The 13,700-nt window shown below is 47.9% G+C and overlaps 3 protein-coding genes across 3 annotated transcripts; 1 reads left to right on the forward strand and 2 right to left on the reverse strand.

Annotated features, from left to right (window-relative positions):
* Positions 1-206: 206 nt before the first annotated feature.
* On the forward strand, positions 207-3,370 carry LOC310813182 (prostaglandin D2 receptor 2-like; the record flags this gene model as incomplete). Its single annotated transcript, XM_083682045.1, has 2 exons — positions 207-301; positions 2,046-3,370. The coding sequence occupies exon 2, from the start codon at positions 2,135-2,137 to the stop codon at positions 3,368-3,370; it is 1,236 nt and encodes a 411-aa protein (XP_083538171.1). The 5' UTR covers positions 207-301; positions 2,046-2,134.
* Positions 3,371-4,442: 1,072 nt separating this feature from the next.
* On the reverse strand, positions 4,443-6,183 carry LOC310809700 (G-protein coupled receptor 4; the record flags this gene model as incomplete). The annotated part of the gene is made up of 2 exons (XM_083677104.1): positions 4,443-5,063; positions 5,603-6,183. The coding sequence occupies 2 exons, from the start codon at positions 6,181-6,183 to the stop codon at positions 4,670-4,672; spliced, it is 975 nt and encodes a 324-aa protein (XP_083533230.1). The 3' UTR covers positions 4,443-4,669.
* A 1,338-nt stretch (positions 6,184-7,521) lies between these two features.
* Positions 7,522-9,686, reverse strand: ugt5g1 (UDP glucuronosyltransferase 5 family, polypeptide G1; the record flags this gene model as incomplete). Its single annotated transcript, XM_083682056.1, has 1 exon — positions 7,522-9,686. The coding sequence occupies one exon, from the start codon at positions 9,684-9,686 to the stop codon at positions 8,055-8,057; it is 1,632 nt and encodes a 543-aa protein (XP_083538182.1). The 3' UTR covers positions 7,522-8,054.
* Between the last annotated feature and the right edge of the window lie 4,014 nt (positions 9,687-13,700).

Below are 13,700 nucleotides of genomic sequence, written 5' to 3' on the forward strand. Positions count from 1 at the left end.
GGTATTCTGATATATTGCAATTAAGTTAAATCCTTACATCCATATAGGCTTATCATATACTCTAGGACGATGGGTAAAATGTAAAAAAAAAAAAAAAAAAAAAAAAAAAAAAAAAGCATCAACGGAATCATCATTGGTCTGTTTGAGCATCGCTCGTCTTTGCGCCCTGGTTCAACTCACTTGTATTCGGGAATGCAGGTGCCTCTGTCAAAACCAGCGCAACACGTCTTGAGTCGCAACTGAGGTTGATCCATACAACACTCGAATTGCTGTTGTTTCACACGTTGGAGAAGACACTCAGGTAACATGCTTTAATTGTGTTGCGTATATGTATAAAAATAGCCTAACCGAGGAAACTAAGTGGATTTCTGTTCGAATTATTAACAACGTGTGGACAGTTCCGCATCCTACCAAAACATGATATTAATTGTAAAATAATGGTTTACCTGTACACTGCTCTGTATAGCTGATTCACTATATATATATACGTTAAATATTACATTAGATATGGCTTTGGTTAAAATATTTGCTTCTTAGGGTTAGGGTTAGTTTACTGTAAATTGCGATATATTAAGCAGCGCAAATATGACTGTTTTTTGGATCTGTATGAATCAAACATTTGCCAAACAAAGCGCTCAACATTTAGATATTTTATAAAGATGAATTATTTAGTGTGCTGAATCAGATCAAGGAAGTGTTGAGAGGTTTGTTTAATCTGTGCGAGTCCAGACAGTAGGACTGGGGGGCTCACTTTTTTCAAGTGAGCTGCCTCCACCACCATCCCCCCCCCCCCCCCCTCCTCCTCCTTCTCTCATCAGTTTGAGATGACAGCAGCGGAGCACAGCTTGCTCAAGCAAACTTTAGTTGGTGCAACACCGCAGTCAGATCAGATTCGTGATACAACGTTTCTTTAAAGAGAGAAAAATAGAACAGTGATCGGATTATATCTTCAAAGTTCACACAGCTACTGTGGCTAGATAATAACAACAACACCATACAAAAGGAGGCTACCATATACAGTGCCCTCCACAAGTATTGGAAGGAGGAAGCATTTTGTCTTCTTTTAGCTCTATACTCCAACAGTTTGGATTTGAAATCAAACAATTACTGTGAGGTTGAAGTAGAGATTCTCAGCTTTAATGCAATGTTTTTTTTTTTCAGATTGGTTTCACCATTCAGAAATGATAACGCTTTTTTTTTATACATAGTCCCCCTATCTATGGACGGCACAGTTCATCCATCAGAATACAAGGCCCTTTGCTACCCCCGTGTGATCGGCAGTGTCCCAAAACACTTTTTTTTTTTTTTTGGACAAATGTTCCAGTATTACCCTCGTTATGCACATATGGACAGTACACAAACATTATGCACATTCACATCTAGCTACACCAACAAACTGCATTTAATGACATGACAATTAAATATTTAGGCCTGTAATGTATTGTATGCATTTTGCCAATTTACCCTTATCAGTTTGAGATGACAGCGCGCGGAGCACAGCTTGTTCAGAGAGAGAGAAAAAGGGAACAGTGGTCAGATTATATCTTCAAACTTCACACAGCTACTGTGGCTTGATAATATCAACAAGCACCATACAGAAGGAGGCTACCATATACAGTGCCCTCCACAAGTGGCACAGCATCGCAATCATATCAGATTCGTGAGATAACGTTTCTTTAAAAAGGGCAGAAAAATAGGCCAATGTTCCGATTATATCTTCAAATACACAGCTACTGTCACTTCACGATAACAAGAACCAGCACCATAGAGAAGGAGGATATATACATATACATCCATCAGAATTACAAGGCTCTCTGCTACCCCCTTGTGGTCAGCAGTGTCCCAAAACACTGAGATAGTAATACTGGAACATTTAAAAACAAAACTGTCATTATGCACATATGCACAATATGCAAAGAATATGCACATTCACATCTAGTGACACCAAAAAAAACTACATTTAATAACATGACAATTAAAGAATGTAGGCCTGTAATATATTGTATGAATTTTGACAACTGACATGATCTCATGGCTCTTTTCAGTATCGTGGGGCACAGCTGCATACAGCCAAGTTCGGGACCGACGGTAGGCACGTCAGAATCTCACGGGGGAGTTCAGAGAGCTTCCAAAGATGACCATGTCCAGCAGCCCCGTCTACTGCCCACTCATCCAGCAGATGGTGAACGCCAGTGAGCCCTCCAACTCCTCGGCCAGGGCCGGGGCCCTGAGCTTGGGCACGGTCTGTCTCCACGGCCTGGTCTCCTCCCTGGGCATCCTGGAGAACCTGCTCATCCTAGGGGTCATCGGCCTGCAGGTCCACAGCTCCATCATCCGCATCTGGATCCTCAACCTGGCCGCCTCGGACCTCCTGGCCACTGCCTCCCTGCCCTTCTTCACCGTCTTCCTGGCCCAAGGCAGCACCTGGACCCTGGGAAACACCTTCTGCCGCCTCCACTCCTCCATCTTCTTCCTCAGCATGTTTGTGAGCGCCTTCCTCCTGGCAGCCATCTCTCTGGATCGCTGTCTGGTCGTACTGAGGCCCGTGTGGGCCCAGAACCACAGGAACGTGCGGCTGGTCAGGAGGGTGTGTGGGGTCATCTGGCTGACAGCCGTGATCTGCACCGTCCCGTTCTTCCTGTTCCGTGACACCATCCCCCGACATAACGGGAAGGTCATGTGTTACTATAACTACGCCCAGTTCCTTCCTCCGGGTGATATCGACCTCAAAGGGCTGTGTCAGGTGCGTCAGACGGCCCTGGCCCTGATCAAACTCCTCCTGGCCTTCCTGCTCCCCCTGGTGGTCATCGTAGGGAGCTACGTGACGGTGACCATCAACCTCGCGGGGCGCAGTCGGGGCAAGCGCCGGTCCTACCGCTTCGTGCGGCTGTTGGTGGCTGTGGTGGTGAGCTTCGTGGCGTGCTGGGCGCCGTACCACGTCTTTAGCGTACTAGAGGCTGTAGTCCACCACCAGCCCTCCTTACTGGGGCTAGTAGCTCGTGGCATGCCCATTACAGCGAGCATAGCCTTCCTGAACAGTGTGATCAACCCCATCCTGTACGTGTTCAGCTGCCCGGACCTGTGCAGCAAGATCCGCCAGTCTCTGGGCGCGGTGCTGGAGAGCGTGCTGGTCGAGGACCTGGGGGAGTTGTCACGGCGACGCAGCACGGCCGGCACCATAATCAGCACCTCTGAGTTTCTGCTGAGGGGGAGGAGCCTCTTCGTCCCCTCCAGCCAGAGGGAGGCAGACTTCAGGGAGGATGGGGGGGAGGAGGGAGGGGAGGAGGAGCACTCCCATTCCATTAAGGAGGAGTCTTCACATTCCTCATGCCCCGAACTTAGTCCAGACGCCAGTTTTGATGGGCCGTGATGAGAAAGCCATTCAGTTTTGAATCAGTGTTATGTGAACTATTCCACACACAGGAACTGAACATGCCTGTGCTTTTGCATTGCTCCCCAAGCTGCTTTGCTCTGCAAATGAATCAGAATGTGCACTTGCATACTATTAGTTACCCACTACCCATTAAAGGGAGCTAAATACGATAGATCTGTAAAATTTTGCATGATATGAAGTTGACAGAGCGGAATGTTTCCCACTCCAGCCCTGATCGACGTGAACTTGAACCACAGGCCACAGATGCATAGACTATGCACCAGGCACCAAGGAACTGAGGCTCGCACAGTCATCACATTGTTCAAACCTCTGCTTTGAAGCCGATCTGATTCAACCCATTATCTCGACCACGGAAGAAAGAGAAAATGCTTTATTTACTGTATGCAAAGTACGTCAGGTGAATTGTGAAAACAGGGGGCTGAAATGTTGAAAATGATGAATGAGGCTGTGGTGAGGGACAAGCAAACTATCAAATAAAACGTCACATCAAACGTCTGTTTCTGTCTCATTCGTATCCCGTTGCAAGCATTCACCTGGCTGTGGTGTGTTCACCTGGCTGTGGTGTATTCACCTGGCTGCAGGGAGGCAGCTGTGGCACTGTGTTGGAGGGCAGTCACATCAGATGTATTTGTCACATGTAGTTTCAGAGACTTGGCTTGACCGAACCACGTTCACCATTCTGTTTAATTTTCCAGTATCAGTCTGACATCCCCCCTCATTGAAGCCTGGGGTTGTGGGTCAAAACCAATGCAAAGTGATCGGATCAACATTCAAACAATGAGAAAACCAAACTGAACCACCAAACCACCCCCATATGTATTTTACGTTATACAACGTAAACGTATATTATTTTTCGTTTAAAGTAGGCTCATTTAGTTGGGCTCATTTAGTTGTTGAAGGCCTAGAACTATCGCGAGATCGGGCTGGTCCTATCAGGTTATCAGAGACTCTCTGTTATATAGGAAACGGAGCAAGACCGCTTTGTGACACTGGAACAAGACATGAAGTATGGCATCATCATATTTGAGCATGTTTTTAATGCAACAGTAAGCTTCATGCCTCTCAGCCAGCCACACACACACATTTTCCCCACTGGGTGGCACTATTGCAACCCTTTTGCCTGACGAATGGACGCTATGAAGCCAAAGGTAGAGGAAGCCAAGGCAGCGCTTGTTCAAATGACCTGGAACAATGTCGGTCCTCTTTAAAAAAATAAAAAAATAAAACCCTGCTGGATTCCGACTAAAAAACACATGGTTCTTCACGCCGGTCTTATTAAACGCTATCACTCTGATCTGGAAGTCCTCTGAGGCTCAGGGCGACCTCCTTAGGGGCGCTGTGACCCCGCCCCAGACAGGGCAGAGACCTCCGCAGCTCCAGCCGGGCGTCGTGGCACAGGAAGATGTAGAAGAGGGGGTCCAGCAGGGTGTTGAGGCTGGTCAGGCCGTAGCAGATGCGGTAGACGAGGAAAATGGACCGTTCCAACCCGCAGGGTTCGTCTGTTAGGAGCAGGGCCACGAACCTGTACCCCCCCACCAGGTGGTAGGGTCCGAACACAAGGATGAAGATCACGGTGATCACGACGAGGATTCCGGTTATTTTGTTGCGCTCGTGGTCGGAGACGGAGGGGGAGCGCCTCAGGGTCACCCCGATGCGTGCGGAGGTGTAGCTGAAGGAGAGGGGCAGAATGATACAGATCCAGTTAAAACTAATTTGCATTTAGAATTCATTTAGATAAGATTGTTTGATTGGACTGATCTTTATTATGGACAAACATTTATTTTTCAACATAGTGATTTCTGGCAGTTGGCCTCCTTGTCATATAAGAGTCCACTGAATAAATCAGTAACACCTTACATGAAGTTGCCCCTACACCTGTGTAGTAATGCTGTAATTACATGTAACTACATTATAATAACATGCTGTTACAAAGTAATTAGGTAATTGCATGGTATATGGAGTTAGGTGGTTTGTGTTATTACACAAGTGGGTTTATACCATACAGAGTAATTATACTGTTACTACACAGGTATAGGGCCAATTAAATGAATTGTGTGCCCAACAGTGACCACATCATCAACACATTCTTATGAGCAAAAATGGAATGGAGGAATTGATGGAATGGGGTTATCGTTCAATATTTGTTAAATATCCCTATCGTTAAACCTAACCCTAGACCAAAACACACAACCAGACGATTACACTCACCCCAGTATCCCACAGGGTAGCAGGAAACCCAATACAACAGTTGCGATCTTAAAGCGGGCGTATCTACCGCTGACAGGGTACTGTTCCAGACACAGCAGCCCGTCTGAGTCAAACACAGACGGAAACAGCCCCCCCAGACAGAACAGGAAGGTCAGGGTCCAAACGACCACCCCCGAGACGGCTGCGGTCCGCACCGTCCGCACGCCCCGGCTGCTCAACGGGTGCACGATGGCCAGGCAGCGGTCCAGCGCGATGAGGCACAGGAACGCCACGCTGGCGTAGACATTGACGTAGAAGACGTAGCCCACAAACTCGCAGGCGGCGCGGCCATAGGGCCAGTGGTGCGCCCCCTGCAGGTAAATGATCCACAGGGGCAAGGTGAGCAGCTGGAGGAGGTCAGAGAGCAACAAGTTGAGGATGTAGACCAGCTGGCAGCCACCCCCGCCAGAGCGACCCAGTTGGTACAGTCCCCAGAGGGACAGCAGGTTGGCTGGGAGACCCAAGGAGAAGGCCAAGCTGTAGATGTAGGTGAGACCAACTCTGTCTGTGTCCAGGGGGAGGTTGCAGCTGTCATTGGACATGGTCTCTTGGAGTGCCTGTGTGAGGGGCGATCCTCAAATGCGTTACTCAGGAAACCGGACACAATAGGGCTTTATTTCACTCTCTCATAGGAATCGATACACCCACACCCACAGAACGCCGCTGATGTCAGAGCTGCTTGATTTGTGACCATATTCTTTCACACTCACAAACGCTGAGCCCTCTGTCGAAAAGAGGACTATGATAACTACTGCACTGTGGAGGACGCCTCTGATGAAATTGTACATGTAGCCATCTGATCTGTCCATGTTATTTGGCTGCTGCAGCTGGAGTCAGGTGCTCACTGCTTGCGTCAGTAGGAGGCCATCAAAGACTGCATAGGATCCATTAAGACATTGAAATCTTTTTGAAAACCTTGGAGGAAATAATGATGGAAAGTGAGTTGGTTTTCATAAGCACATAAGTTTGTGCAGAGTCTCATGCATGCATATCAACAAGTGCATGACGTTCACAGCACAACTAAGGCCAAAAACAACTACGTGGAAATCAATTTGAACATGCGTTAGAAAATGTTCTCTGAAGAGTCTGTTCACTCACCTCTCCACCAGTTCTAAAATCCACACCGATTTTCTTTTTCCCAGAACAACTGTTCCCTCTGCTTGGTGACCTGTGCACAGACAGCGTCGGAGCGAGGGGAACACAGCGTCTTAACCGGGCCTTGTCTATGTTGTGATCGTTTCCTCGGCAGGAAACACACTTCTTCAGCTTTAAGGGCAACATCCTGAGGCAGGAGAACGCCTTTCTCCTCCTGAACAAAAACACTCTCTCTCCCTCACTCCCCAACACAGGAGAGAATGATTGAGAAGGACATGGATTTTTTTTGTGGCGAAGGGGTGGGGGCAGGGGTCAGGGGATACTACAGGATTCTTCACTTTCAATGATGAACTGGTCAGTGATGAATCAGAAACACTTGCAGAATCTTTTTTGGGTTGGATAATTGACAATCGTTATAGATTTGATAATGTCAAACATTTCCCTTCTGCGAGGGGTATGCTGATTACAAATGAGTGTGTGTGTGTGTGTGTGTGTGTGTGTGTGTGTGTCTGTGTGTGCATTTGCGTGTCCGTGTGTGTGTGTGTGTGTCTGTGTGCGTGTGTATTTCCATGTCAACCGGCAGGTCAGAGGTAACAGAAGCTCAGTGATGAGATTATCAGTGACCCCACTGGAGGAGGAAATGACGGACAGACAGAGATTAGAGATAAACAAAGAGTCAAATCAGCTCCATCTCTTGACACGAAAAACTTTATTCAGACTTTCTTTTGTGATACTTCTACAAAGTGGACTTATTTTATTTATTTTATTTTTGTTTGACTTGGTGAATGACAACCTGACTGATCGTTGTGTGTTAAATGAAGGTTTAGTGTACGATATAGTCACAAACAAGTCAATCTGGCTCCGGCCCAGGAAAAAAGCTCCCTGCACAATTCTGATTGTTTGAGGAGAATGGGTATGCTGGGACAATGACGCTCGCCAGTATTTTTAAAACATGATTTCATAGAGAGGTCTGACTGCTCTCATCTGGACCCTTCCTTTAAAATGTGACCAGACTGCAGCATGATAAATTTATTTTTCATAAATTCCTTACTCTTGGGACCATTTAAATGGAAAGAGCTTGTCCTTGGTTTTGAATTGTGTACTTTTCCTTTGAATACAGGATAACGATTGCAACCGTCAACACACTCTTGTTTAAATTTCTAAAACACCTTCATCCTGTCTTATCGCGGGGATCATCTGAGCCATTTTTGTAATGCTTGACAGCAGTTTCACAGTGGCATAAACAAACTGTATAGTTACATTTCTACAAGATCCAAAATAACCTCAAATGGGTGTGTTCCATCTACAGAATAAGAACTCACTCCACCGTGGTCTTCCTCCTGGAGCCCCTGCAGCACAGCAGGCTGCAGACCGAGACCGAGGCCCAGAGAAGGGCCCCGCTGAGGGCCAGGAGCAGCGCTGCCACGTCCAGGCTGTGGTAGGAGTACCAGGGCAGGCTGTAGGCCTCAGTGCGCAGATGGGCTGCTCCTTTGTTTCTCATGACGTACTCGATCCAGAAGATGGCGCTCGCCATCGGGGACAGGGGTTGGTCACGATGCAGGCGGGAGAGCCTCTGCATGTTGAGGTGGTAGGAGGGCTTCTCCAGGACATCAGTCATGGCCTCCAGGAAGTCCTCTGCGGTGAGAGTGGCCGCCTCCAGCACCTGGGCCGCCCCCCTCACCTGCAGCCGGAGGATGTTGTCAAACTGGTCAAAGATGAGCGGGAGGCCCAGCACAGGGACCCCATGGTAGATGGCCTCATACAGGCCGTTGGTGCCTCCGTGGGCCACAAAGGCACGGGTCTTGGGGTGTCCCAGCAGGTCATTCTGGGGGAGCCAGTCCAGCAGCAGGGTGTTATTCCCCAGGGAGGAAGGCCTCTGGCCCAGGTACCTCCACACCACCCTCTGGGGCAGCTGGGCGAAGACTGCAGCGATGGCCTCAGTCATCTCCCTGGGCAGGGCGGACACCAGTGTCCCCAAGGACATGACCACCACCCCGTGCTCCCCAGAGCCCTCCATGAAGGCCTCCAGTTCAGCAGGGAGAGGCTTGGCTGGGCGGCACTGGAACCCCCCAACGTAGACCACGTTAGGCATGGTGGGACGCGGGAACTCAAAGACGAAGTCCACACGCATCAGCCACACGTCAGCCGAGCGCTGCATGGAGAGCAAGTTGGCGCCGGGGGGGAAGTGGCGCCGGAGCAGGTCGCCGTAGAGCGGCAGGATGACCAGGCGCTCCTGGAGGAGGCTGGCCACGTAGCGCAGGAGGTTCTCCGTCCTCTGCAGGAAGCCCATGCGGTCATGGAACAGGGAGTTGTACATGGGCACACAGGAGGGCGGCGTGGGGGCGATGGCCATGTGAGCCTCGCCCGCGTTGAGCCAGCGTACATTGTAGACCATGGGCAAGCCCAGATACTGGGCTAGAAGGACCCCTGCGGGGAAAGCAGGGTCAGTGAGCACCAGGTCAAAGTCAGAGGCCTTCAGTTTGGCCACGAGGGAGGACTCCTCCAGGATGGCAGAGATCATCCGGAGCGCCCCGCCATGGAACATCATCAACATGGCCGCCACGTCCTTCTGCTGCTCCAGGAAGCGCCGGAGGGGGTACATCTTGCGCAGCTCCAGCGAGCGCTGCATCAGGAGGGCGTAGAAGTCGGGGCCGATGTCCCCCCCTCCCCCTCCTCCTCCTCCGCCTCCGCCTCCGACGTCTGGCGGGGTCACGGTGACGGGGGTGTAGAGAGGGGAGCTCTCTGGGATGTACCAGCTCTTGGAGGAGCGCAGGACGGTGAGGTCGTGACCCCTGGAGTGTAGCTCTCTGAGGATCACCTCCATGTTGACCCAGTGGCTGCCGTCTTCAGGGAAAACCAGGACCCTGCCTCCATGGCAACCACAAGCCAAGACGAGAAGGAGGCAGAGAGAGGGGCAAAGGAGCAGCGTTGCTCCTCCACACACGCCCATGCCTCACGGAGCTCTAGGAGAAAAACAAGAAACAACAGCAAACAACATATTTTTACAATCTCAGAAAATGTTCCCCTTTAGGAGGTAGTGAATATACGGTATTTAGAAATGTATACAATAGAAATTGTTTGATTTGCACAAGTAAGTTTTAAAGTTAACATACAGAATGCGAGGACTGTGTAACTGCATTGTGGAGTTATTGTCCCTTCTGAGCAAAAGAAATTCCCCAGTCGAAAGTACTGCCTATACTATGTAACTGGCAGATGTCCAAATACACCAGTGGGTTACGTAAAGCAGATAAAATGTCCTGATGGTAGGGAGGGAACATTTCTGGGACATTTGTGTTTCAGCTTTGGAAAACTATATTATGTTGTAAATATAATAAACTTACATGTAATGCTGCTGTGGGAATGAAGCAGGGGAGGCTGGTGGAGGTAGTAATCGGAGGACGGGCTCATTGTAATGAATGAATGGAATGAGGAATGGTATATATGGCTATAGAGTTGATGAATGCCATGATGGCTTCTCCAGTGTAATAGACTTTAGGCGCCGGTAGAGCTGGCTGCCTGTTTCAGCAGCTCCGTCTTTTTTTTGTTATTTATAGTAGTTTATAGTAGTTTTTATACTGTTTGTTAAAACCAACATCGAAATTTAACCAAAATAACCATGGATACTAAACCTTTAACTTACTTTTTCACCGTTTTACTACTCATGGGGACTGTTTTTATTCCTGGTGGATTTGCGTGCTGCGAGACCGCTATTGTTTACTTCCGAGAACAGCTGATCGCGTTGGCTCAGCCGGCAATGGTTGTTTGCCAGCGGCCCTCTGTACCGGAGGAAATAAGGAGACGGCATCGGGGAAGCAGAGCGGGGGTGAAGCGACGGATGAAGAAAAGGAGATATAAACCCTATCTTCCCTCTATCATCATGGGCAACGTGAGATCTCTGGGCAACAAGATGGAGGAGCTTACTGCACAGGCGAGATCTATCTAACAACCCGCAAGTGGCTGGAGATCTGGACAGGGTCAACAAGTGGCTGGAGATCTGGACAGGGTCAACAAGTGGCTGGAGATCTGGACAGGGTCAACAAGTGGCTGGAGATCTGGACAGGGTCAACAAGTGGCTGGAGATCTGGACAGGGTCAACAAGTTGAACCAGTTCTTCAACAGGTTTGACTCAGGGGCTCATTGTCTCCCTCCCCCCAGCTCCATCAATGACTCTCCACTCCATCCTCCTTCTCCTTCTCCTTCTCCTTCTCCTTCTCCTTCTCCTTCTCCTTCTCCTTCTCCTTCTCCTTCTCCTCCTCCTCCCAGCTCCTCCTCCTCCCAGCTCCTCCAGCCCTGCTCAGCTATGGACCCATTCACTTTACATTTATGGCATTTAGCAGCACTTTATCCAAAGTGACTTACAACAAATACATTTGTTTAAGTAAGTGAATCATCTATCATCTATCATAAGACAAAGTAATCAATGCTCGTACCAGGGGCCAGTCGTAATGCCAGAAGCCTTTTTTTATAATTATTTTTTTATTATTGTTAACAGGAGAGAACTTGTACAGGGGGGGTAGTGGGGGTGAAGAGGTCTCTAGGGTTAGGGTTAGTACAGGGGGGGTAGTGGGGGTGAAGAGGTCTCTAGGGTTAGGGTTAGTACAGGGGGGGTAGTGGGGGTGAAGAGGTCTCTAGGGTTAGGGTTAGTACAGGGGGGGTAGTGGGGGTGAAGAGGTCTCTAGGGTTAGGGTTAGTACAGGGGGGGTAGTGGGGGTGAAGAGGTCTCTAGGGTTAGGGTTAGTACAGGGGGGGTAGTGGGGGTGAAGAGGTCTCTAGGGTTAGGGTTAGTACAGGGGGGGTAGTGGGGGTGAAGAGGTCTCTAGGGTTAGGGTTAGTACAGGGGGGGTAGTGGGGGTGAAGAGGTCTCTAGGGTATGGGGTAGGGTTAGTACAGGGGGGGTAGTGGGGTTGAAGAGGTCTCTAGGGTATGGGGTAGGGTTAGTACAGGGAGGGTAGTGGGGGTGAAGAGGTCTTTAGGAGGGATGCTCCGGCTGGTTCGATTGGGGTGATCAGAGTCAAGCTGGGGGATGTTAAATCATAATATACATGTTACTATATACTATATATAATGTTACAGGTGTCAATTTCATTTTTATTTTTATTCTATTATTCTATTATTCTATTGTCACTTTATTTTGTTGTTGTTTGTAATGTGAGCTGCTGTAACGCCTTAATTTCCCCTCAGGGATCAATGAAGTACCTATCTATCTATCTATCTATCTATCTATCTATCTATCTATCTATCTATCTATCTATCTATGTAGTGGTCAGAATGGCGTTTTGTAAACATTGCATCCTGCTGCATAGGCACAGAAACAGCCCCTTCTTGAGCCAGAATATGTAACACAGGAATGACCGTGGGATACCATGACATCGAATGATTGACCTTCTTAGTCCCTTTCTTTAACTCCCATGATTGAGACATCCTTCAAAGGTCCATCGTGACTGAGTCAGTCTGCTGATTTCACAGACAATGTTGGCGTGTTCAGCAGTCACCACATACGGTATCAAAGGACCACACCAGCGCAGGTTTTACTTCACTTTACTTCAGCGCAGGTATGTCACTTCACTCCACACGCATTTGAGAAACCTACAGTTGCGTTTTGGCACGTTTCACTTTAGCAGTCTAAGATTCGCAACCTTTGGCCAAAATTAAACACTTTTCATCCACTAAAACAAGGATTTACAGACTAAAATGGCATCACTGGCAAATGAAGATCATCATGTTTTTATCAGCTGGAGAAGGTGATATTTCACTGGAGTGCGCTTCAACAGTCCCCTCCCCACAACTTGGGCCATTTAGTGTACAACTCAATGATTACATCATAATGCACCAGGCTGAAACCTCTCCCTGATTGGCCGGTACTCACATCAGGACCGGACTAACCCGTCTGGTGACCAGAACCATGCAGGAACACTTGATATGGGTGACATCACCTGGAATGTTCATCTACTCTCCTCCACTTCACTGTTAGGCAGACCAGTACAGCACACATACTGTATGTAGGACTGTACATTATACAGGTTATGAAGCTTCACACCAGTACAGCACACATACTGTATGTAGGACTGTACTGTACATTATACAGGTTATGAAGCTTCACACCAGTACAGCACACATACTGTATGTAGGACTGTACTGTACATTATACAGGTTATGAAGCTTCACACCAGTACAGCACACATACTGTACGTAGGACTGTACTGTACATTATACAGGTTATGAAGCTTCACACCAGTGCAGCACACATACTGTACGTAGGACTGTACTGTACATTATACAGGTTATGAAGCTTCACACCAGTGCAGCACACATACTGTACGTAGGACTGTACATTATACAGGTTATGAAGCTTCACACCAGTACAGCACACATACTGTATATAGGACTGTACTGTACATTATACAGGTTATGAAGCTTCACACCAGTGCAGCACACATACTGTACGTAGGACTGTACTGTACATTATACAGGTTATGAAGCTTCACACCAGTGCAGCACACATACTGTACGTAGGACTGTACATTATACAGGTTATGAAGCGTTAAGCAGTATGGAACCGGAGCCTGTCCTCAACAGTATTCTACTATACAGTACATCACTAAGAAATGGTTTCCCTAATTTAACTCTTGATGGTAACTGACCACTTATGAAGCTTTACCGACGCTGAGAGCGAAGGCAACCTCCTTTTAGGAGGATTTATGCTTTTAATGATAATCGGTTTGAAGATGTTTAGTTGATGTCTTACTTAGAGAGAATATACAAGTGTGCTGTTTCCCTCTTAAAAAATGATGCTGTATTTACATGTTGTATTGAATTGTCTCTACTTCTCAATCAATGTTGTATCAATGTTGATTTAAAAACAGATGGGATTGGGAATAAACTGTCTTCTAAAGAACGCAAGCCATGTTTTGCACGAGGAGAAAATGGAGATTATAGAACGTAAATAGACAATAGTACAATAAAT

This window comes from Argentina silus (assembly GCF_951799395.1).
Source record: "Argentina silus genome assembly, chromosome: 1".
In the NCBI taxonomy this organism is placed as follows: domain Eukaryota; kingdom Metazoa; phylum Chordata; class Actinopteri; order Argentiniformes; family Argentinidae; genus Argentina; species Argentina silus.